General features: G+C 38.0%; 1 protein-coding gene across 2 annotated transcripts; it reads right to left on the reverse strand.

The window, feature by feature from the left end:
* Positions 1–730: 730 nt before the first annotated feature.
* On the reverse strand, positions 731–24258 carry inpp5d (inositol polyphosphate-5-phosphatase D). Of its 2 annotated transcripts, XM_036570370.1 has the most exons (27): positions 23794–23933; positions 22748–22811; positions 17111–17246; positions 15959–16109; positions 15459–15599; positions 15268–15358; positions 14288–14365; positions 13983–14060; positions 13496–13619; positions 12646–12752; positions 12306–12408; positions 11880–12076; positions 10352–10469; positions 10148–10244; positions 9914–10052; positions 8422–8530; positions 7906–7994; positions 6653–6734; positions 6451–6540; positions 5503–5613; positions 5295–5374; positions 5069–5156; positions 4676–4822; positions 3298–3361; positions 2894–3088; positions 2119–2588; positions 731–1666 (listed from the first exon to the last, which is right to left on the reverse strand). In XM_036570370.1, the coding sequence occupies exons 1-27, from the start codon at positions 23931–23933 to the stop codon at positions 1620–1622; spliced, it is 3336 nt and encodes a 1111-aa protein (XP_036426263.1). In that variant the 3' UTR covers positions 731–1619. The 2 variants fall into 2 exon arrangements, with proteins under 2 accessions (XP_036426263.1, XP_036426264.1); XM_036570371.1 differs by lacking the exon at positions 2894–3088 and having other exon boundaries at positions 1430–1666; positions 23794–24258.

The following is a 24258-nucleotide window of genomic DNA, read 5'->3' on the forward strand; positions in this document are numbered from 1 at the left end:
ACGAGCTGGTTTTTACAATTTCATCCTGTACACCAAGAGAGAGTCATGTTCTGGAAAAAGAAATGCCACAGAAATGCTGTGGATAATAATATGAGATGTCCAGAAAAAGTGATCATTTGACTGAGATTGCTGAACGAACTATTGAGAGGACTGACTATCCATTTCAATAAAAATAAAGTCACTGTTAAAAGAAATACAAGTATGTCCAAAATAGTAACTTTGCAGAAGAAGGCCAAAACACTCTTACCTTTTAATATAAGTTAATGTAAAGAGATTTCATTCCAAGTGATTTTAGAGCATTTCTATTGGTCCATTCATCATGAAATTTTCACACAACGTAAAGGACAGCTGGTGTGTTGAAATGATGTAGAAAAATTAAAATTGCAAAAAATGGAGATACATGGTTTTCTTTGGACTGCGACGATATAACACCTGCAACTTCAACCTACTGAATTCTTCCCCCAAGTGCGGTTGTAGGGATCCACACAGAACAACAGTGTAATCCACAACCGTAATGTAATCAAAGACCCAAAGAAACTAGTGCTTAGACAGACAAACCTTGCAAACGTCTCATATTGTTTACTCCCAATTGCTAGACATGATCAGACACTTTCTTGGGTAATCAAGGATGCAGTGTGGCTGCATTTCGAGTGGAAATTTGACAGCTGGCTTCAGCAGAAAGCTAGAAGAAAAAGAGGACTCCAAACACATTGTGGGCGGCGGACAAAGACACAATTGAGATGAGTTTTAATGCAAGGTTTAAATGCACAAGAGGTAACTGATGATGAGCTGATCACAACTGGTCTAATATGGATGTTTTCTTTCTAAAACCAGAAATAATGGAGTGTTCACACTCTTAAAAAATAAAGGTTCTTAAATGGTTCTTGGCTTGGATATATGGTTCTATCGTTCTTTAAAGAACTACCCACTGAAAAGTTCAGTAGTGAACCAAAATCTTCTATGGCACCACTCCAAAAGCACCTGTAAGAGTGCAGGTAGGACTTGTGAAATTCCAAAATGATGTGACATGACAAAATGGTTATTTCATTACTACTTGGTTCCACTTAATAAATTACTCTCTCCTTATACTATTCCTCAGCACAGCATCAGGGGAATTACAGTATCAGTCCAGATTTGGGGTCTAAACTGCAATTTTATGCATTGTTTCTAAAAAACTGGCTCATGTTGATGGTCCAGCTTAGCCAGTAGTTCCCTTGTAACAAAAAGGAAATGAAAAAAAACTGTAGGCCAGTGAAGATCAGTCATCTGCATCAGTAATTAACAAAAATATCCTGAGACTTATGTGCTTCTCTGGATTTAATCTTCCTGTCTTTGAACAAGTGTTGCTTATCATTACGCACCATCTCACAAAATAAAAACTGGTAAAACTGATAAATTGTGTGCGCCATACATTCAGGACATATTCAATTTGACATGATAGAAAAGAAGAGTTTGTGCAAGAATGGGGAAATATCAGGTTACATCAGCTAGCACTGGGCTTCTTTTCCAGACGAGGGACAAATACTGGGCGTATTTTGTCCCTCGTCTGGAATGATGTCATATTTGCTCGTGCAGAACAGTAGGACACCATCAGAGAAGGCTTTCTGGAGGTGAGAAACTCATTTCAGTGGACGACCCGTCTTCGGAGGCTGTGTCTCATGATGCCCTGAAAGCAGAGAAATATGAGCAATATTACATGATTGCTTAAACTCAGAGAGTTGTAGAAGTATGTTAATGTGTTACGTGTGCCAACAACAGTATTTTTAGAGGAAAAGCACCTCATGCTTCTTTGACAGATAGAAAGAGCTTCTTTCTATCTGTCTGTCTGTTCTGACACACCATATCAGACATCCACATGAAGCAACTTTGGCTCACAGACCACACTTTGGGCTTCCCTTCCATGACAGAACCACTTTTGGTTCCCTAAAGAACCTGTGAATGTTCTTTAGAGAACATTTTTGTAAATGAGATGTGCTAGCATGAAGAAACTTCCTAAAGTTTAAAAACCTCCACATAATGTTAAGATGTTAGCAAGAACCCTTAAGTAAGTGTAGAACTTTTGTTACATGCGTTTAAGAAGTTCTTCACACTCAAACTTTTTCTTCCATGTTATCATACCATCTTTGGGCAGAGGCTGACCGGGTCTGGTGGGTGGCCGTATCTTGCAGGGTAACTCTGAGCTGTCTCTATAGTCTCTGGGTTTGAGCTGGGGTTGTGGGTCTTGACGGTTTTTCATCGGCAGAGGTGGCTTCCCTGACATTATCATGCCTCCCTCAGAGCGGGAGGGCACTACAGGCTTTTTGGTGAAGGACAGAGGCTGTAGACTGCTGCTGCTGCTGGAGGTGGCGGTGGGGACCGATGAAGGATTCTGTGGTTTGCTTTCAGAGCAGGTGAAGGAGCGGTTGCGAGGTGTCGGGACAGGGGGAACACGGTCACTGTCAGAATCTGGTGGTTTGGGGAATGCAAAAATTTCTGAGGGGGACAAGTGGTCTTTTCGGGAAATTTCCTGATCCTTGCCACATCGCGCCTTCCCCATCGAGCCGTAGAGAGGATTGTCAAACATCTCTGGTGGTTGACCATCTTCAGATCTGAAACAATTAATGATTGATTACTTGATCACTTTATCAATTCAGACAATTCAGAAATCATATATTATTTCACAAAGGCTTAAAACAATCCTGACTAATGAGGCCTGGGGAAGGGGAGCCGTCATGTAAAAGCAAAAAAAAAAAAATATATATATATATATATATATATTTTGCGTTATATATATATATATATATTTTTTGCTTTATATATATATATATATATATATATATATATATATATATATATATATATATAAAGCAACTACACAGGCTAAGACCATAAGACCATGCCTGGATGTACTCACACAGGACTGGAGGTCTTGCCTGTGGGGCTGCACACAGAATGATCATATCCAGTCTTTTTTGGGGACATGTTCCCAGAACCCCCATCTTTAGCTCCATGCCCAGAGGCCCCTACTCGAGAAGACACGCTGCTGCCCTTGTAGCCCACACCCATATAACTGGGGTTGCTAATATCAGTGGGTAAGACCATAAATGACCTGTAATAATAAGAATCATTGCTTGTTTTCGAAAACATGAAATACAAAACCATGCAGCGTCTAACGCTATTATAGCAGTATGTTACATCTGATTTCAAGCAGACTTTTGGCAGAGTTACTATTGACAAACCCCAGCCCTTACCACAGACAGCCATTAGCTATAATAAATAATGCATCAAATATGGATTTGTGGATGAACAAAATCTCACTTGTTGCTGTTGTCTCCTGATTTGCCTTTACTGGCACCTGAGTCATCGCCAACCTTAATGAAGTCTGCAAAGGAGAAAACACAGGTGATCAAATCGGATATTAACCTGTTCCTATGTATAATTCTATGAGCATAAAATCAATAAACATAACATACAGACTTTTTTCCTGATTTCTCCTGTTTAGATTTTTGGGAGTGTGAAAGGTAACATGGATGAGGGGAAGAGGACAGAACTTTACTAATGCCCCAAGAGCCAAGGGCCACATAAAAGTGTAGATGTATGTATTTATGTTAAACAAGCTATGGTGAAATATAAAGCCAAAAATGGCTGTTTTTATTACAGTGATTTTTTCAGTACTGTCAATGCAGCCCCCATTCCCCAAACAAATCAAAATCGTTACATAACTATGTAACTGTGTTAAGGCCAACAGTAAGTTTGTAAGCCCATAAAATTTTTCTTAGCTAAACAATATTAAATTAGTTCATTCATTCATAGAGAGTTCATTGCTGTTAGGATCACAGAGAAGAAAGCTGTAAAACAATGGAAAAAATGAAGTTATCTGAAAGACAGTGTAAATGGGATAACATTGAACCATAAACAGTTGTATGCAAATGTTTAAATACTCCTGGTCAAATTACATGTTTTGTTGAATTTCAAAAGGAAAATAAGGATAACACATCCTCTACAGGGAACACACTTAAATATGATACTTCAGTGCACAATTTCTATGTATTGTCTAAGCTCAACATATTGGCAAAGAAAAACATAAATTGTGCAATAACATTTGCACAGGCCACAATTTTTTTAATTTTGTTCCTTATATCTTAAATTTAGTAATAAACAGTAATTGTGCAATACAATGTGCAGAATTATTTTCTCTGTACAGGATGTGTTAACTTATTTTCACGTAGAAAATCAACAAAACATAATTTTACCAGGGCACCCAATTTTTTGCATATGACTGTACTGTCTATATCGGCACACTGTGATATTGCGTTTCATTTTCGATTATCATGCTCCTGTCAGTGTGATTTTAAAAGAAGAAAAACAAGCTATCTCAGGTCTGTAAGACTTTTTAAAACACAGAATAGCTGCAATCAGGAAGCTTAGGTAACTTAAATATCATCTGATACTGTGATTTATTTGGAATGTATTTAATTAAGAGGGGCCCTATTTGGTTCAGGAGGGGCCCTATTCCTCTCTTTGCCTAGGGCCCTAAAGTCATTATATCTGCATTATACCCCTTGAGTGAGAATCTGAAGTAAATGTGCTATATCAGGTTGAAATAAGCAGTGCTGAATGTAGGTATATATACAGTGGCTTACTGAACAGGTATGAGTGTGAATGAAGCTATCAAGATGGAGGTTAGTTCACTCACCGTACAGCTTCTCTGTCTGTTTCCCTTCTGAGGTGCGCAGCTGAATGCCCCCCGTCAGCGTACCTGTGCGTTCTCCATGATGCGTGAGTATGACATCAAACTCAGTATAGGCGATCTCTGCAGACCGCAGAGCCACACACGTCTCACCTGGAGACAGATTAGACAGGTAAAAACAGGTACAGTCTTACAGCACAATATTCAGGGAAAAAATGTGCATTAATGCAATGGGACATTGTGAACAGAAGAAACTAAGCAAGCCTAGAGTTTCTCAAAGCTAAGAGCCAGTTAAATGCCTTTCTCAAATGACTTTCTCAAATGATGTACCACAGGGTCAATTAGCAAGCGGTAAAACCACAGCCATACAATAAAAATGTCTGTTCATATTGAACTTACCATATGATTCATCACTATCTGCAGACTTTATACTGATGAGAATGTGCTGATCAAGTAAGTATTCTGGGTCTGCAATGATGGGAGTGAGCTGTAAAAAGGTTGAAAAAAAAAAGTGTTACTCTGGTGTTCCACCTGGTGAAATACAAACATTCTGTCGATTTACATGATAGTAAATTATGTTATGTTAAAAATTTTCAAATGATCCAAACAATTTACAACAAATTACCTCTACTTGTGTTCCAAATCGGACCTTTATGAAACCCTCTCTGCAGTCTTGATTCTCTCCGTCAGGACCCTTAACAAATTCTATAACATTCAATAAATGAGAATTAAAAGAAATAACACAAAAAACAAAAATATATATTTAGCTGCAAGATTTTATAACAAGTGGAACTGCTGTTCTTTAAAGCAATGTAAAACAGCGGTGTCCTTACTTTCCAAGCAGCTTGAGTGGTACTCGATGAAGAACTTTGTCTTGGATTTTGTCATAAGAGTGGCAACACAGTTCATGAATTTGATGGCACCCTGAGAATCTTTTGTTGGATCTGAAGGGAAAAAAAACAAGGTTTATTATTCATTATTATTGCACTGTGCTTTGATTCATTTTTCATGAAAGTATTTCATTTCATGTAGTTTGTCCTGCTGTATCTAGAACTGATGCAACCAACTGTTCCCATTCTCTTTTTTAAAATATCTCCTGTGAAATACAGGCCAACTTTATCTCGATTTTGGATCGAGGTGGTAAAAGGAAAAGATCTAAGTGACTCCGACAACATGCTCATCATTGAAGCATGGACGAAAGGAGCTTCAGTCACATAGACTGCTCAACCGGCTGGTGTTTCAGTAGAAACAGATTTAAGAGCTCAGTGGTGTAAAAACCATACACACTGATATACAGAAATGAGGAAAAAAGTGATATGGTCATATCACTTCACAATTTTCTCCACAAGTGGGCAAGTGCATGTGTGGAGTACGTAAGGAAAACTGTAAAGGCTTGAATGCTTTACCCCTACAACAAGGATGCATTATGCTGGCACAGTTTAGGCTGGCATGGTTTAGGCTCCTATAGACGTCATTGCAAATCAATACAATTCCAGAGACTTGTAGAACCTATGCCAAGGCACACTGAAGTCCCTCTGGTGGCTCATGGTGGCTCAACAGCTTACTAACACACTTTAGGTTGTTTCTTCCTTTATATTGTCACCAAAGTGCTATATAAACGAAGCTTATTATTATTATTATGATTATTATTACTATCATTATCTGCATATGCATAATTTAACTGTATATCATTATATAATTAATTAAAATGTGTATATTAAAAAATAATAACTTGTAATCCCTGATGGTTGTGGTACCGTATACATGGAAAGATATCTTACCATTTTTTGAGACAAACTGCGAAGTAACACCAACATCAAATGTAGCAAATACAGGTGAGTGGTCACTTGTCATGATGTCAGTGGTGCATCCTGAAAGAATTCAATAATTTAAGTTGAACAATAACAAATGGTTCAGGTGTTTAACTGTAAAGTGTTGCAGTATTTTCCACATTACAAAGCACTGAACGTAAAGTGTACTGACCATATGAGTGGCAGGCCACGTGTACCATGGGATAGGACTTGCGCAGCACACGGTCGCACCACGATGGCAAGTTATATTTGGTCTATTCATGAGACAAAGAAAGGGTATGAAGGAAAGTACTGCATGTATATTTTACACACACTAAGGTCTGTAAACCTCAATACGTTCCTTCAGCTTGCATGAAACCTCAGTACTTTCCACTCAGCTAGGGCTAGAAACAAATCTAGTCTGAAGACAGGTATTTAAGAGGGGAAAGTGAGAGAGGCATTCAATATTTAAAAGAGAATTATATAGCTGAAACACAATACAGCTGTTGCAGCCTTGCCTGTGGTCTACAAAAGGAAAGTATAAATTTCATCTGTTTAATCTACTGTACTGTGCAAAAGGCAGAGACTGCCCTCAATTTGTTTAATTTCCAGTCAAGACGGCCATCAAGTAAAAATTATTCAGCAAGAGGATAAAGAGAAGAAGTGCAAATTTAACAGAAAAAAAATACATACACATAAAAATAAATATCATATATCATAAGTCATGGTGTGTACCCTCTTTGCCTTTATTACAGCTTCCTACCTTTTTGCGTGACTTGATTTCAGTTTAAGAAAGAAATCTGCAGTGATATTTTTCCACACTTCCAAAGTTCAGCCTTAAAATTTGGTAAAATGTTTTGCTTTTCACGATTCAAGTAATCTCAAACATATTCAGTGATGTTGAGGTCTGGACTCTAGGGTGGTTAGTCCATTGCTCTAAGAACACTAGCAGCTTCTTTGTTTGTTTTGCAAATTCCTTTCCTCATTTTTGTTTATTTCTCAGTAGAGCCTTCTTGACAGCTAAACATCCTTTCAGACTCATAGCTTTGAGCTGTCTTCTCACAGTGGAAGGATGGGCAGAAACACGTGGATTTTTTCAGATCTAGAGCAAAAAGTTTTAAAATAATCAAGTTTTAAGTACTGTTTATCTAATGGTGACAGTTTTGGTGGTCTACCAGGTCTTGTACAGTTGTCTGGAGCCCCATTTTCTCTATAGCTTATATTTTAATATAATTTTTTAAAGTCTCCTGTTTTTTAACTTATTTTCCTATAAGTTTTCCCTTCCTTTTACTTATATCTGATCTCCTCAGAAACATCTCCTGAAAAATGAACAACTACTCGGCTGTGTTTAGTTGGTCTCTTGACTTTTGCACAGTGCTGTATATCATTTTGGCTTTATTTAACTTGAAATATATACAACAAAAGATGTATAAAAACTTAATGTACCCCTGTTGCTTTGGCTTTGGTGTAGGCATATCTTTCACGAGTTTCTCTCTCGAAACGATATGTTGGGGGGAAGGTGATCTCTTCTTCTTCTGTAATGACAAAAGAGAATGAGTGGATATTAGATCTTACTGTCCAACAGGGCATCAAGATCATATTTGACATTTTCAATCAATTAAAGGCCATCTAGTAACTAATGTTAAGAACACAAGGTCGGGTTAAGGAAACTATAATAATATGAGCTGAATGATTTGATCTAAATTTCATTTTGGCTGTTTGGTCCAATTTTCACAAATGGATTTGTAGTGATCAATCAAATAATTTCCACAGGAATAAAAAATATTGTCATAAATAATATTTTATTTACACTGAAATGTTGCACACTTTTGAATCAAGTAAATTCAGTGCATTCCTTTTTGTTTCAGAGCACTACTCTTTTGTTTCAGAGCACACGTCTATTGTTTCAGTGCACTATTCTTCTTTTGTACAGCGCACTCTAAGTTAATGGCTGACTCTGACCGTAGTCCAGGAAGATGTTCCCTGAGCCCTTCTCAATGTTCAGCTGGTCTCTGCTCAACAGTTCCTGATATTGCTGCTGTTTGATCTTCGTCACAATGTTCTCTGCTTCCTGGAAAAAGCCAACAACAATGCAAAAAAGAAACGTCTCTTCCTGTCTGCTGATGTCAGAAGCTCAGCGAATAAGGGAACTGCTCGGGGTTTCACACCCTGGTCACCCTCTGTGCTCCCTCAACCACAACAGCAACTTTTCTCTTACAGCGGTTCTCAAAAGAAGAGTGAGTGAAAAGGCTCTGCAGACAAATGAGATGAGTTCATGTGAAAGCCTATCGTGGTCCCAAAAAGTATTTGGATATTTGTTCCATGCTTAAAAAAGTTTCATCATTCACCCTGTTGGGAAACAAAATGTCAAACCAAGAGAACCTTTTTTGGGGGGTCCACTGTAAATTTACCCTTATAAAAGTACTAAAAAAACTTTACCATATAAATGCATAAACATATAAACATATAAATAGATCTTTTCACTTTTACATGCTTTTTATTTTCATTTGAGTGTTTATTCTATTTTTTAATTCCCTTTTTTGCTTCTTCGGTTAAATTAAACATAAAAACATTCTCAATAACTGTTTTGCTTTGCATTATTAAACCAGAAAGTTGAAACAGAAGTAAAAGAGTGGGAGTCTATGTGGTAATACTAACATAACGAAACTGATGTGTGAATTGTGTGACAGATAAATAACTATCTATTTATGGATAAGCATTGTAATGTCTGGAAAGCAGTCATTTCTGATGACACAGGCTGAGGCAAAGGCTTCCTCTTGCCACATAGACAAACTAACTCCAAAAACTGTTAGGACCTGTCCATAGTTCATAGCCCAGGTTCTGTGGTAATTTCTTAAACAGCTCATAAAAAAATTATTTGTGAAACAGTTCTGGTCCTAAAATCTGACTAGCTGTTCTAAATTCAACAACTACTAACAACAACTGAATTCTGTATTACTGCCAAGTCGCTAAAAAGACTGAATGGACTGTTATGCTGCTTGAAAGGACCGCTGAGTGTACTAATAGCTGAAGAAAACACAGAGAAGCTGACAACTTATTTTCTTAGCAACTAAGATAAAACATAGCAATCTAAACAGGCTAAAAGATAGCTAACAGGCTAAAGCACTCTACCATTAATATTCAGTATCAGGCCTAAAGTATATTAAAGTATATTTACTGAACAATTTACTTTAAAACTGCAAAAAGTCTAAAAAAAAATCTAAAAAGTCAAAAAAATCTAAAAAGTAAAGAATATTGTACTTCATTGTCTTAATCAGTCTTACATGCTTGTTTCGTGAGATATTTCTCACAGGCCTATTGTGGCTTACTGCTCTATGACTCTTTTAACAGTCTTATATTGGGGTTATGATTAAGGGTAAACTACTACATCTTTTCTTAAAGTGACAGTGAAATACAGTTGGTACTAAATAAACACAAATTTCTCTCGTCTCACCCCTGGTGGTAAATCAACCCGGTAATTCAGATCCCCAAGCCAGAAGAGGTGTGTGAAGCGATGCGTAATGTCAAAAGGATTCACTTTCTTATCGCCCAGATTCAAGAAGCGCAGAATACTGATGTAGTTCTGATTCCGTCTAGCAAAAGCACAAACATTGATTAAAGTTTTTTTTTTCAGTTCTTTAAGTTTGTTGTTCAAATGCGTACGTTACCGTGACTGACTGCAGGTTACCTGAACTTCTTTTCACTCCCTGAGGTCAAGTGACTGTTGACAAACCCAAATGAGGTGCCATTAAACATAAAGGAAACCCCAACTGCTCCTTTATTTCCTGAGAAAGCAAACACAAATAAAGGTGCTTGACATGCTGTCCTGTCATGTTTAATCAGCCTTCAAGATTAGTCTTTATTTGTCCCAAAGGGGTTGAGATCTACTGACCTAGAGCATTAGCTATTCCAGTCTTAACACTGTCAGAGAAGACATGCGAGATTCGGTTCTCGTGTTCTGGCTTGGCGAGAACAACAATTCTTATATTCCACAGCGTCTGAGTGGCTACCTGTGGTGGAATAAGCAATGACAAAGTAAAGTGTGAGTCATCACAAGGGCTGACAACTGAACCACTGTCTCTCACTCTGTCCATCAAAAGACTCAAGACACATTGCTTTCTCAAGTAATGTTTGGTGTTATTTTAAATACGGGTTTCAACATTATGATGTTAAACTTACACGTGATATGTCCACACACAGTAATAGTGAAACTTTACTCAAATTAAAAGAGCGATTATCAAACCCAAGGACACCATACATACACTCACTGGCCAATTTATTGGGTACACCTACCTTGAATCTGCACTCATTGTACATTTTGACAGATCCACTTACCACAGAGCTGCACTTTGTAGTTCTACAGTTACAAACTGTAGTCCATTTGTTTCTCTGTTACCCTGTTCTTTAATGTTCAAGGCTCCCATAAGACCACCACTGAGCAGCACCACAGTCACACTGACATGAAGTGTATGTGTGCTGCACAGCATGGATGTTTTTAAACAGCTCAGTTTGACTGCTGTGCTGATAAAACTGTGCAACAACAGATGAGTAATCTGTAACTTTAGAACTAGTGCAACTACACGTTAACTGGACCTGATAAAACGCACAATGAGTGAAGATCAGTGAGAAACTTTTAGGGCCTTGATTTCTGAGAAATAAAAATGTACATTTCTGCAATTGTAGCTCATTTTTTTATTTAATATAATTGTCATCAAGCTTGATAAAACTCTGCAAACATTGTAGTAACACTCTTATTTCATTATTAAGTTATGGAAACAAAATGATAAAATTCTTGAAACACCCAACAGACAACTGTCCATTAAGGATTTTTCCCCTTGGTATTTTGTTGACAGCCAAGTGAGCTCTACCAATGGTTAGAAGCTAACTTGAAGGCTTATCTTGTGAGACTAACCACTAACATAAATAGGAAATCATGTTTTGATATACAATGGATGGGACCTATATTAGAGATATGAGAATAAAATGTCACTCTAGGCCTTGTGGAAGCTCTACATATGTCACTGACTGCAGGTATGCGTGGGAGCCTGACCAATGCGCTTCAGTCAAATGTTAAAAATGGAAAACAGCAACAGCTCTATGCCAGGCCTTTTCCGTAAAGATATAACAAGGTAAACACGTTAGTATGTCTGTTACAAGCTTCAAGTGAAATGTCTGCATTTAATCTAGAACAGCCAAAAAATGTTCAAGTGAATCACGGTTAGCTTAGCGCTAACACTCCACAAGGATTCCATTGAGGTGCTAAAAGAAATTTTTTTTTCATCATTTTTACACGCTTTGACATGTATGGCCCGTACTGAAAGAGTAGATCTAATAGTCACGGTTTGCCACTGCTGATAAGAGATAAGTGTACAAGAAGGTAGAATATGTAGAATAGATCAATTAATATAACAAATATGTACCTGTTTAAAGCTGATGTTGGTGATGTCCCTGAGTGTACTCCTCACTGTATCTATCCATTCCTTCTCTCCCAGTGGGTCCTCCTGCGTTCCAATAACATAGATGTCGTGAGGGATATGATTGGCCGTGTCGTCGCGGGTCTTCCCTTGACCCTTGGACTGAAACCATGATGAAATGTTGTGGGGTGGGTTTGCATTTCCTGTGGGTAGGTATACAGTTAAGTTTATAAGTAATGCATTGAGTCAGCAGAGGTTTGCACCTAGTTTAATGCAAATGATAAAAGAAATACTGAATGAACATCTATCTGTTTCACAGAAACACAGCATACTGGTTTCTGTACTTTATGTGAAGAAGCTGTGGGAGTAATCGTTTGATGTTCCTCTGTGAGAACTGTTACATTCTGAGCTGAGTGATGATGAAGGCCTTACCCATGTTCCATGTGCCAACAAAGACGCTGATCATATCTGGTTCAGGTTTGCCTGAGTGTTTGTTTTTCATCTGCTGAAGCAATTGACTGAAGCCTTCTCTCTTCTGGAAACACAGAAACACCACATGCACATATGCACACACAAAAAGATACACAAGCATAAGCTGATTTAACCTTTCTTGCATTCGTTTTGATATAATGTAGAATTTGCTCCCCCTAAACCAATAAATGTAGTAAGTGCCACGTGACTCAAACCAAAAGGACAGATGTTTAGAGAAGACAGTGAAGTTTTCACACATTCTTAGTGGTTTAAAGTGATGTCAGATGCATAGGAACTTCACCTTTGTGTCATTAAAGACAAACTCTTTGCGCTGAGTCTTCTCCTTCTCCGTCTCCACCACTATCACTAGTTTGGTTTGCATTTTCTGGGACTTCACCAACTGCAAGACTGCAAGCAATTTCTCCATTAGTCATTGCTTCTGGTTAAGTTCACTCATGGTAATGCTCAGAACCATCCTAAAAATACCCCAGTGTTTAATAATGTATACAATAAATTAACAGATTGGAAAAGACACCCTTTTTGTGCATATGGGAATCCTACACTGGGTGGTGCTTCAAGGGTTCTTTAGTAAAGAAAATGGTTCTTTATAGAACCATGAACATTCAAAGAACCCTTTGCATCATGAAGGGTCAAGCTTGACATCGTAACAATAAAAGAACCCTTTCGGGTGCAATATAGAACCAGTTTCAAAAAGGTTGTTTACAGAACTGTCTACAGCTCATTCTCCATCAACTCCTCCAGAACTCTTTCATGATGCAGAGAACTCTTTAATCAGACAAAGGGTCCTTTGATTGCTCATGGTTCTAATTAGAACCAATTTCTTTACTAAAGAACCCTTGAAGCGCCCTTTTTTAAGAGTGTATGACATGGAATTGTTTCCCAAGAAAACTGAATCAGCAAAATGACACACCATGTCAACAGAAATAAATACTATATTTAGCTTCTCTGTGGTTACAAAAGATAAAAACTAGGATTGCACCAATATGGGAATTATGGGCTGATATTCATATTCAGTATATTTTATGGTTCATAGTTTTCTACTGACACTGATGCCCATACTGATATGACCTTGATATCAGTGTGCATCCCTAATAAAATGCTTTCACATGTTTTTTTGCTAAAAAACATACTTTTATTGTGCACAAAGTATTTGTCCTCAGGACCATCTTTGGACTTCTTGAAGTAAACCTTCCCACCTTCCACGTCAACTTTTAGGAACATTTTGTTTGAAATGCCAAGGGAGTCTAATTTCACCTGACGGCACAGACAACATAAAGAAACACATGGAAAAGTTAGAGAGATTCTGCATAAAAAAGGTGCCAAAATTGTTCACAACCACCCAGATGCAGTGTTATAATATCTTGCACATAGTTAACCGCCACTCCCCTTTATTTGCATGTGGCTTTGGAAAGCTAACTACTAGAGGTGGAATACATTTATGTTTTTGTTGAGGTAACACAACGAGAGAGCAGTCAGTGAACAGTGTTTTCTCTCAGCACATATATACATATACATGTATGCATGCATATGTAAGAAACAATAATAGTCATGCCCTTATGTCTCATTATGTACTACATTATTATTTTATTTTTCTATAAATGTTTAAGTGTCTCTTACTTCAAAGGTTACAGGTGGTATAAGTGACTTCCTGTGGCCTCCGTCATAACCAACAGATTCAAATACTGCATTCTTAGTCTGTGAACAGGGATAGATAATGTATTTAATGGTTGTCAATAAATCCTTCCAAACAATATTAACAATTTAAACACAAGAATCATGTTAGATAAATACATTTTTGCTAAATAAATGCTAAATAAATTCTTAATAATAAAATATAGTAATAATTGATATTATTTAACCCCACCACCACAAACAACAACAACAATAATAATTATATCATATAAGTCAAACTGAAGTCATACCTTGTCCTCTATTGAATATATAAGCTTGGTGATTTGCTCCAGCCTAAAAGCCACAGACTGGCTGGAATCCACAGACAGCTAAAACAAAGCAAAACAGAAATATAATCTACATATTTTTAAACAATGTTATATTACAAAAAAATCTACAGTACTATGCAGAATTCAGAGCCCACCCTTCATTTGTTTAATTTTCAGTTTACAAATACTGCAGATACAAATAACCTATACTTAAATACATAACAATTACATAACAATTTGAATTAAAAACATATATTTATATTTGCCTTTATACAGCTTCCATTCTTTTTGGGATACTTGCTTTCAGTTTTTCAAAGAAATCAGAGGGGATAATTTTCCACACCTCCAAAGTTCAGTCTAAGAAGTTGGTTACATTTTCTGCTTCTCATGATCTAGGCAATTCCAAACACATTTAATGAGGCTGATGCCTGGACTCTGGCATGGGCATTCCATTGCTCTCAGAATACCAGCAGCTTCTTTGCATGATTTGCAAATGTTCTTCTTTATTGTCCTTTTCTCAGTAACAGTTTCTTGGCAGCTACACATCCTTTCAGACTCATAGTGTTGAGTTGTCTTCTCACAGTGGAAAGATGGACAAAATCACCTCTGGATATTTTGTTAGAGCTGAAGCAAGAGTAGAGCTTGATTTTCTCCTCTCTCTCAAAGAAAAAAGCTTTAAGTGCTGTTTATCTGGTGGGTGGTCTACTAGGTCTTGCACAGTTCTTAGGCGTCCATAACCGTCTATATCTTTCAAACAATTTTTGAACTCTAGTTTTGCAAACTCCTGTTTTTTTCAAGTGAATTATCTTATATCTTCTAAAAATTAGTAACTTGTACTTAGTGGCTATTTTGACTGGAAATTCAAAAAAATGAAGGGTGATCTCTGACTGTTGCACAGCACTGTATTTTTATGTCTTTATTTTCAAATGAACTCATAAAGGAAGCTGAATGTGTTCACTGACTTGTCCCCTGAGTCTCCCACCTCCAGGGGACTGAGGCTGGTCTACAAGTTTCTGTACAGTCTCCAGAACAGGAAGTGTACGAGAAATCTCACTAGAAAAGGTAAGATGTGAAATTAAGTGATATTATGATGTGCTGGTTTTAGATCTTAAATGTGCTGATTGGTTTGCAATGTCAAAAATCTCAAGTTTACCTGTTGAGGCTCTTGCAGATGGTCATGACAAGTTTTTTCAGGTTGGGGAGGGTGGGGTTTCCATTCTGAACCTGATCAGCATCCAGACTCACAGCTGAACAAAAATAATCCTGGATTGCCTTTTGATGCTCTTCAGAGATGCTACAAGATATCGAACAGCTCAGTCAAAAGTGATTGGCAGAGAATGTGCACAATTACACTAATTATGGAAAGGCTGTGTGTTTTTTGTACTTTTTAAAGGGCCCATTTCATGGAAAACTGAATTTTCCTCACTGTTTTGAAATAAGAGTTTGATGTACTATGTAAACATTTTAGTGCACAAGTGCACAATTTCAATGTAATATATATATATATACACACACACATCTATATAAACGCAGCTAATAAATTGAACATACAAGAAAAATGTAGGATATGGGCCCTTTAAGTTACTTTCATAAAAAAAACTGCTTCTCCTTGACACAAGAACAAGCTCAGTTATGGTAGAAGTCATTAAGTACTGTGACATATCGACGAGTTGCAGTCGCTGATGGTAACTGTCCAAGACGGATGGTCGGCTCGGTTCTATTGCCCTGCCAGGGTCAGCATGGGACTCTCGACTTTCATTGGCCGGGACGTTTCTGGGTGGAAGAGGAGGTACGCTGACTGCCTCTGTGGGAACAGAAATTAACGGCACTGTTATCATAATCAAAGCATGAAACCATGTGGCTGTGAAGCAGATACCATGTAGTAAGTTTGAACATACATGCATATAACCAAGTCCCACTACGACCCTCCATCTTTAGCTCTCATCAAGTTCCACTACATTTCACAAAATTATATTTGTTTAAAGAAACACAACATTGAGCATTTAGCACAACATCAAACTGATGTCAGATTCTTTGAGTGGAGAAAGCCTGGTGAAGAATTCCAACCCGGACTACACTAAGAGTACTATAACAAAGAAACATCAAAATCTGGGGCTAAGAAGTGTGAAAAGTAGGGATTCACAATGACATCTGAATCATATGTGTATTGGCAGATATATACGCTGTAAAATAACTGACAGAAATACATCTAGACTAATGGATATTTCAAAATTATATTTTGACGTACAAGCCCAACTCCAAAAAAGTTGGGACAGTTGGTAAAATGCAAATAAAAACAGAAGGCAGTGATGTATAAATCTATTTTGACCTGTATTTGAATGAAAACGGCTCAAAGACAAGATCTGTGATGTAACCTTATCAACTTCATTGTACATTCAAAAAAAGTTCCAGGGTCCATTTAAGACTAATAACTATATGGAAAAAATTTGCTCTGTCATTGGCTGAGGTAGCTGGGGTTTCTCTTTGAGCAGCCGAGGCTTAGAAAATTCTTTTGTAGTAACATCTTATTAACTGCAATAACTACACAGGGTGGAGATGTACTGTAGATCTACGCCCCATGCTACAATATAAAAGACTTCTGCATAGGATGCACCTGTGAAACTTCAGTCTGTAAGCCTCCTCTCTCGATTCCTCAGTTCCTCAATTCAAAGAACTGTCTTAAAGATATTGGACTTTGATCAATTTCCAGGAGTGAGGAATCGAGAAGGCATCATTTCACGTGATTAGATGAACTCTATGTTTTGCCTCTGTTCAGTAAGCTTAAGAAACCGTCATGTCTCCTACCTGGTTCCTCCTCCGGCTCCTCCTCCTTCTGTACGGGATACTGCAGGTGTGTGACTAAACCCATGTTCTCTTTATAGTACGCTTCCACCAGGTCTGAGAGCACAGAGAAGAACCGAATGGGGACGCCTTCCGATGCCTATAAAAACAAGAGAGACCTTTTTGGTGGCTTTACAGCACAAGCACATGCTACATACCTATGGAAACAACCGAAAGAAAAGCTGCTTACTCAGTGTTCAAGTGGTCAAAGCGAGCCCTCAACATTTGCCTAATTCTAGAACTCACTCGCTAAAATCAGGTCAAGCTCGCCTTCGTTTCTATAAACTCAAAGTAATACTGACCCAGTTCATTACCTGAAATTCATGCAAAAGCATTCTACAAGAGCTACTCCCTGTCTTTTAACCCAGTAGTTTTAATGAACTTTTATAATCACTAAGTCACCTGATCAATCTTAGCCCCACTTAATAACTATAAGCACATATTTTGAGCTGTGTAAATGCTAGAGGTGTTTTGAACTGAATGCCAGGCAAAGTGGTTCAGCTTATGAGATTATGAAGTGAGCAAAACTCACACAGGAAATGAAACAAATAGCACAAATAGCCTGAATCTGATCTGTAACCTCTGTTGTACGTTGTGGCCTTCGTGGCCTGAAGTTAGATGCTAAGGCTTAAACTTCAAAAAAAATTCATCCCCCATTGGCTGAGGTAGCTGGGGTTAGATAATACACACATACAGTACTATTATATTTATTATACAGACATATGGTACATTAAGTACAAGTTACCCAATTCTAGGAGATATAAAATAATCCATTTGCATAAAGACGGGAAAGTGGAAATAAATGAAAAAAATATTTCCAAACAAAGTTTACAAAACTGGAGTTCATAAAATTATTAAAATATACAGAGAAACTCCTAACAGCCATGCAACAATCAAATCCTCTGAAATCCACAGGTGTTTCTGTCCATCCTTTCACACCGAAGAGAAGACAACTCAACACTAAAGGTCTGAAAGGATGTGTAGCTGTCAAGGAAACAGACAAAAAAGAAAAAACAGAAAAAGACTAAACTTTGGAGGTGTGAAATAATATCCCTGCAGATTTCCTGGAAAAATGAAAGCAAGTCTCCTTAAAAGAATGGAAGCTATAAAAAGGGGAAAGAGCGGACACACTAAATACTGAAAAATTAGAAAAAAATATAGACAAGGCATTCAGTATAAGCGTAGTGGGTAATATCACTGCCCTCCAAGTGCCCTCCATGGGATTTGATCGCCACCTGGGCAAGCATCCAATACTATACCATTAAAATTTGCTTGGCCAAGACTCCAACTCTACCTTTGCCTTTCTATAACATGATTACATTTTAAGACGCTCTGGATAAGAATGTCTGCTGTAAAAATGCAAAGTAATGGTATATTTTGTACAAATGCTTTAACTGCTAAACTATCTTGTACAACACTATGATTGTCAGTGTTAGGTTTACGATTCGATTTTTTAAGGTTAAGGTTAGAGTTAGGTTTAGATTTAAAGATATATTTAAAAGAATCTATTCATTCAACTTAATGTTCATTTAAGATATTTAGAACGTAAAAACAAGGTGAGTATCTACAAAGCATTGGCAGTGAACTCTCAAAATAAAGTGTTAGCCAACCAACGTAGCAAAGCTTTTACAATCTTAAAAGGTGGGACGCTGTGGAAAATGTAAATAGAAACAGAATACAATGATATGCAAATCATTTAAACACTACATTTAATTGAAAATAGACAAAACAACAAGACAACATAACAAACGTTGAAACTGAGAAAATTTATTGTTCACAGAAATATATGCCCATTTTGAATCTGATGCCAGCAACGCATTTCAAAAAAGTTGAGACAGGGGCATGTTTACCACCATTTTGCCTCACCTTTTCCTTTTAACAACTCTGATTTGCAAGCATCTGGAAACTGAGGAGACCAACTGCTGTAGTTTTGAAAGTGAAATGTTTTTAATTCTTGCTTGTTATAGGATTTCAGCTGCTCATTTTTTGTTCATAATGAACCAAATATTTTCAGTGGGCTACAGGTCTGGACTGCAGGCAGGCCAGTTTAGCACCCAGACTCAATTACTACAGAGCCATGCTGCTGTAACACATACAGAATGTGTTTTGGCATTGTCTTGCTGAAATAAGCAAGGCCGTCCCTTGAAAAAAGCCTCATCCGGATGGCAGCATAAGTTGCTCCAAAACCTGTATATATCATGCAGCATTAATGGTACCTTCACAGATGTGCAAGTTACCCATGCCATGTGCACTAATGCAATCCACACCACAGATGCTGGCTTTTGAACTGCGTGGTGATAACAAGCCAGATGGGCCCTCTCTCTTTTAGCTTGGAGTACAAGGTGTCTGCAAATTTCAAAACTCTGGCCCAGAGAAGGTGTTTCTGGATCCTGTTTATATATGGGTTCTCCATTGCATGGTAGAATTTTACCTTGCACTTGTGGATGCAGCAAATAACTTTGCTCACAGACTGTGTTTCAGAAGTGTTCCTCAGCCCACGCAGGATTTCCACTACAAAAATCGTGTCTGTTTTTAACGCGTTGCTGTCTGAAGGCCCAGAGATCATAGCTATCAAATACAGGTTTTCCGCCTCGTCCCTTGTACACAGACATTTTTCAGGACACCCTGAATCTATTATTGATATTATGCACAGTGAATGATGAATGATATGAACTGTTGTGCCCGCACAGTCTTTCACAGAGTGGTGAACCCCTCTCCATCGTTAGTTCTGAAAGACTCAGCCTCTCTGGGATGCTCTTTTTAACCAAAACATGTTACTGACCTGTTGCTAATTAACCTAATTAGTTGTAAGATACAAGTTTAAACATTTAAGACAAGTTTAAACATATCAAATGTTGTCTTTGTACTATTGTCAATTAAATATATGGTTTAAATTATTTGCACATCATTTAATGTTGTTTTTTTTTTTTTACACAGCGTTTCCAAAAAAGGTGGAATTTACGCTTTGATCTAGGACGTAGCGTTTAACTTAGGGTGGCGTCCATCTTAGCGGCCCCATTCGCAACATGGCTGACAGGAGTAGCTAGAGCGGATCTGTGTTTGCGAACGCCTCCCACACATTTTTCACATATTTCACCGTATCACCCAGGGTGAGTACAAACTACTCTTTTTATCAACCCTAATGAGATATGAAAACTTGTATTTCAGAAACTTTCCATCAAGGGCCTAGCACAAGAGGAACCCTGTGGCTTGCCTTACGCCCACGCTGAAGGATAATTTAAAACTGAAGCTGTGGTACACAGCGGGGCTGAAAGAGGAAGAAGTATAATGCGCACAGATATTAAAGGGCTTTCTACAGTCTTGAAGATGACAGAGCACCAACTAAATGATGTCTACAATGATGCATGCTCTTCAAAGTCAAGTTAAGAAAAGTAGTACCTCTTCAAATCCTGATTGCATTCACTTGATTTCTATTTTTACTGTGGTGTATTAGCATATGCTTAGCAGCTGGCCTGTCATGGACAGTGCAGTGCAAGTTTGAATAAAAGCAGCAAGTGGTGTTGCAGCTGCAATAAGACACTGTAAGCCCAGTGCTTGCAAACCATCACTGCAGAGGGTAGAATAGGTGCACCCTATCTGACAAGACACCCACACGCCAGTCCACAGCTGCTGAACTGACAACTGCCATAAGGTCACATGTTCAAGAAAAAAAAAAACACAGTGTTTGCAAAACCGTTAATGGTTTGTAGGATGCTGGATGTCCGGTGCCACTTGTTGTCAAAACGGGCAATATTTTAATAAGCGATGTGACAGCCAATGGCTGGTATTTCAGTTTGCAATGAGCCGATCCTGAAAAATCAGACTCACTTAACATTCACATTTTTTCTGATTTTCAAATTTTTTCTAATTTTCTTTTTCTAATTCAAAAATTGTCTTTTTAAAGATCATTTTACCAGGGATTCATTCTTTAAAATAAAGGTGCCAACACTACAGAGGGGTCTCTGCAGTGTTTCCACCGAAAAACTTTTGGTTCCCTAAAACATTTCAATGGGTGGTTCTTCAAAAAAAAAAAAAGTTCTTTGTAAATGATATGTGTGAGTGTGAAGAACCATTTTAAGTTAGAAGAATCTCAGTACAATGTAGAGGTTTTAGGAATAACCCTTACATTGGTGTAGAACATTTATCTCTACCAATTTAAGGGTGATCCTTCCCTTTCCATTTTACATTTCGAAGGTTCTTTAAATGTGTAAGAGGTCATTCACACTCACAAATGTCTTTTTCAAACACTGCTCTTTAGGGAACCAAAAGTAATTTTTCTATGGCATTGCTCAAAAAAGAAAATCTTCTCACACCATTTTCTCTTTCTAAAAGAAATATATAGATACATCGTATCTACTATCTATCCACCAAGTATACTTTGACTACTGCTGGAATAATAGTGAAGCATTCAAATACGCATGTCTGCACTATCATTTGTTTTTCCTACATGCCTTTTCCACCATATTGTCTTTTTGCCATGAAACATTGTGTTTCTATATGCTCCTATAGTGCATACTGTAAAGGAAAAATAAATATACAAAAAAGTAGAAAATTTTCAAATCAAGCAAAGAAGCTGTTGGTGTTCTCAGAACAATGACCTGGCAACCTACAGCCCAGCTCTCAACATCACTCAGTGTGTTTGAAATTACTTGGATTGTGATGAGCAGAAAACACAACCAATTTCTAAGACTGAATGTTGGAGGTGTGGAAAAATATCCCTGCAGATTAATTAAAAAAAAATATAAACTGAAAGCAGGCCTCCTAAAAAAAGGAAGCTGCAATAAAGACAATGGCTAGACACACTAAAAACTGAAAAAATTTAAGTTATATTTAGTTTAAAATATCATATAAATATGCATATGTATAAACATACAGTATAAATGTACCGGTATAAATAAATGAATATAGTTTTCTGTTATTGTATTATCTTGTATTTAATGGCCTTTTTTACTGGAAATTAAACAAATGAGGGGTGGTCTCTAACATTTGCACAGCGCTATATATTTCTGTACTGCCCTGTACTGGCAGACTAAACCATTTCCTTTGCTGATTTTACTACTATGCATGTCACTGATGGTGGGCGAGCAAGAATACTGATGCAGTTATCTGCACACAACCAAAAGAAGCATTACTTGACTGCAAGCAAATCTAAATTCCAGCTAAATTCTGTGAGCTTCAATACTTCACACATTTCCAATCACTGTAGTCTGAACTGCACTGCAATGCTATTTTCAGTTAGCAGGCATTCATTCTAGAAATTAGTTCTTGTAAATGGCATAAAATATACTATGAGTATCCCAGGTTCTGAATAAGCGATGAAAAAAGCCAGGATATTGACTCACAAACTAAAGTGCTAAGATGTGCTAAAATTCTCGGCTCGAAATTGTCATCAGGCATCACAACTGTGAAAGTGAGTGAGAAATTCCATCAGAGCAGGTAGGCCTAAGGTGACAACTGCAACTAACAATTCAGAGTGATTAGTGATGAAAATGTTCCGCCTTTCAATCTTATCCCTAGCAGTTCCAGTCCGCTCTATTCAAAGACACAGTAAAGTTCATACTGTAACAGTGACCTTTGTCTGCATTTCTGTTGTTCTCTTACCTGCACAGACAGTTTTTTTTCTTCATTGGGTAGTATTCTGTAGGTGTATACACAATTCTGGTACCTGCATGAACCAAACATTTACTTTCAGTTAAGGCACATTAAAGCAACTAAATTCATGTATAGCAGATATACGCCATCTGTAACATGGTAAGCCATTGAATTTACATTCAGGTTTCAGACTGAAAGACACTATTGTAAGGTTTTGACAGGAAGCACTGACACTATTGTACATGTGCAACACTTTGTGCAGCTTAGCCACTGACCGCTATATATAGTTGATTGATATTTGACAATAGTGAAGTGTCACACTGTTGCTTTCTCTGCTAAGTGACAAGCTGCAGTTCAGGTCCTTTGTCTGTTTGCTAGTTTCTATTAGTAGACAGCATTTGCATGTTTAGCACAGGTTGCAGAACATTTCATATTTACTGTACACGCAAAGGACATTCAGTCAATGTGAGTGTCTTTTGCATATATCTACAGAGGTAGCTGACAGAAAGACTCGAGCAGCCACTACAAGCATGGAGTATTTCAATGCAGCACACTAGCAAGTAAATGCCAGAGTGGACGGTGTCCAGAATATTTACTAGTATCAAGTAAAGCAGTTTGCAAAGCAGGTTTTGTTTTAGTGAGTTGCAAAAGGCTTTTCCAACAGTGGCACCAAAAGATTATTACTGCATGATCATCTTGTCTTATGGGGTCTTGATTCAGCTGAGAGTGCATCACTTCTTGGGAACCACAGCTATGCTTTCCTCGTAAAAAGGGAGGAAAAAGCTGTCGGGTTGCTTTAGGTTCCTGATTCTAATCCGGCTGGTGAGGAAGAGCCACAGAATGCAGCTCTAGTTAACTCTTAGCATTGCTATGGACCACTTTACGTAACTGTCAGGGCATGCAAAAAGCTTAGGCTACACCATCCATGGCTTTACTCTCTATTCCAATAGCATAACAATGAAAGTGACTATAACCAAAGGCCGTAAACTGGCCAGCACTACCATACTGATCCAGCTGGTAGTTTTGGCTGTAATTGGAGTAACTGCAGTACTCACAGCACACAGAGGGCATAAGCTCCTTGTATGGACTCGCTGTCTCTGAGGAGGAAGCTTCCATCCTTGGCTTCTTTGGACAGCAGGTCCTCAGCCATGGAACGCGTGATATTGCCATGGTACCACGGCTGGTGGGATGACATCCTGTCCACCGATCACTTCCTATATAACTCGCTCTGCAGACCACCACCTGATAACTGGGCTTTTGGCTTCAGGGGCCGATCAGCAGGACACCAGGCCGCGCTCAGTGTCCCTTCAAGGCCCGTTTCATGGCGCTGTTTGCGTCAGACTACTGCTCCTTCTCTCTCTTTCAGTCACTCACTCTGGCTCTCTTTCTCTCTCTCTCTCTCTCTCTTCCTGTTAAAGAGGCGAAAGCTTAAAAAGGAAGCTGCCACAAACGCGAGGGTGAACTTCCTCATTCTGCATACACAAGTCAGAGAGAGAGAGAGATAGAAAGAGAGAGAGAGA

Source organism: Colossoma macropomum, unplaced genomic scaffold (assembly GCF_904425465.1).
Source record: "Colossoma macropomum unplaced genomic scaffold, Colossoma_macropomum, whole genome shotgun sequence".
NCBI lineage: Eukaryota > Metazoa > Chordata > Actinopteri > Characiformes > Serrasalmidae > Colossoma > Colossoma macropomum.

What these genes read in the sequence shown, in the direction of transcription:
- inpp5d (XM_036570370.1), bottom strand. Translation starts at nt 23,933, where the DNA reads ATGTCATCCCACCAGCCGTGGTACCATGGCAATATCACGCGTTCCATG. An exon ending in TTGTCTTTAATGACACAAAG is followed by an intron (nt 12,409 to 12,645) that starts GTGAAGTTCCTA and finishes CTGTGTTTCCAG; the next exon opens with AAGAGAGAAGGCTTCAGTCA. An exon ending in CCAAAGCCAAAGCAACAGGG is followed by an intron (nt 6,735 to 7,905) that starts GTACATTAAGTT and finishes TCTCATGAATAG; the next exon opens with ACCAAATATAACTTGCCATC.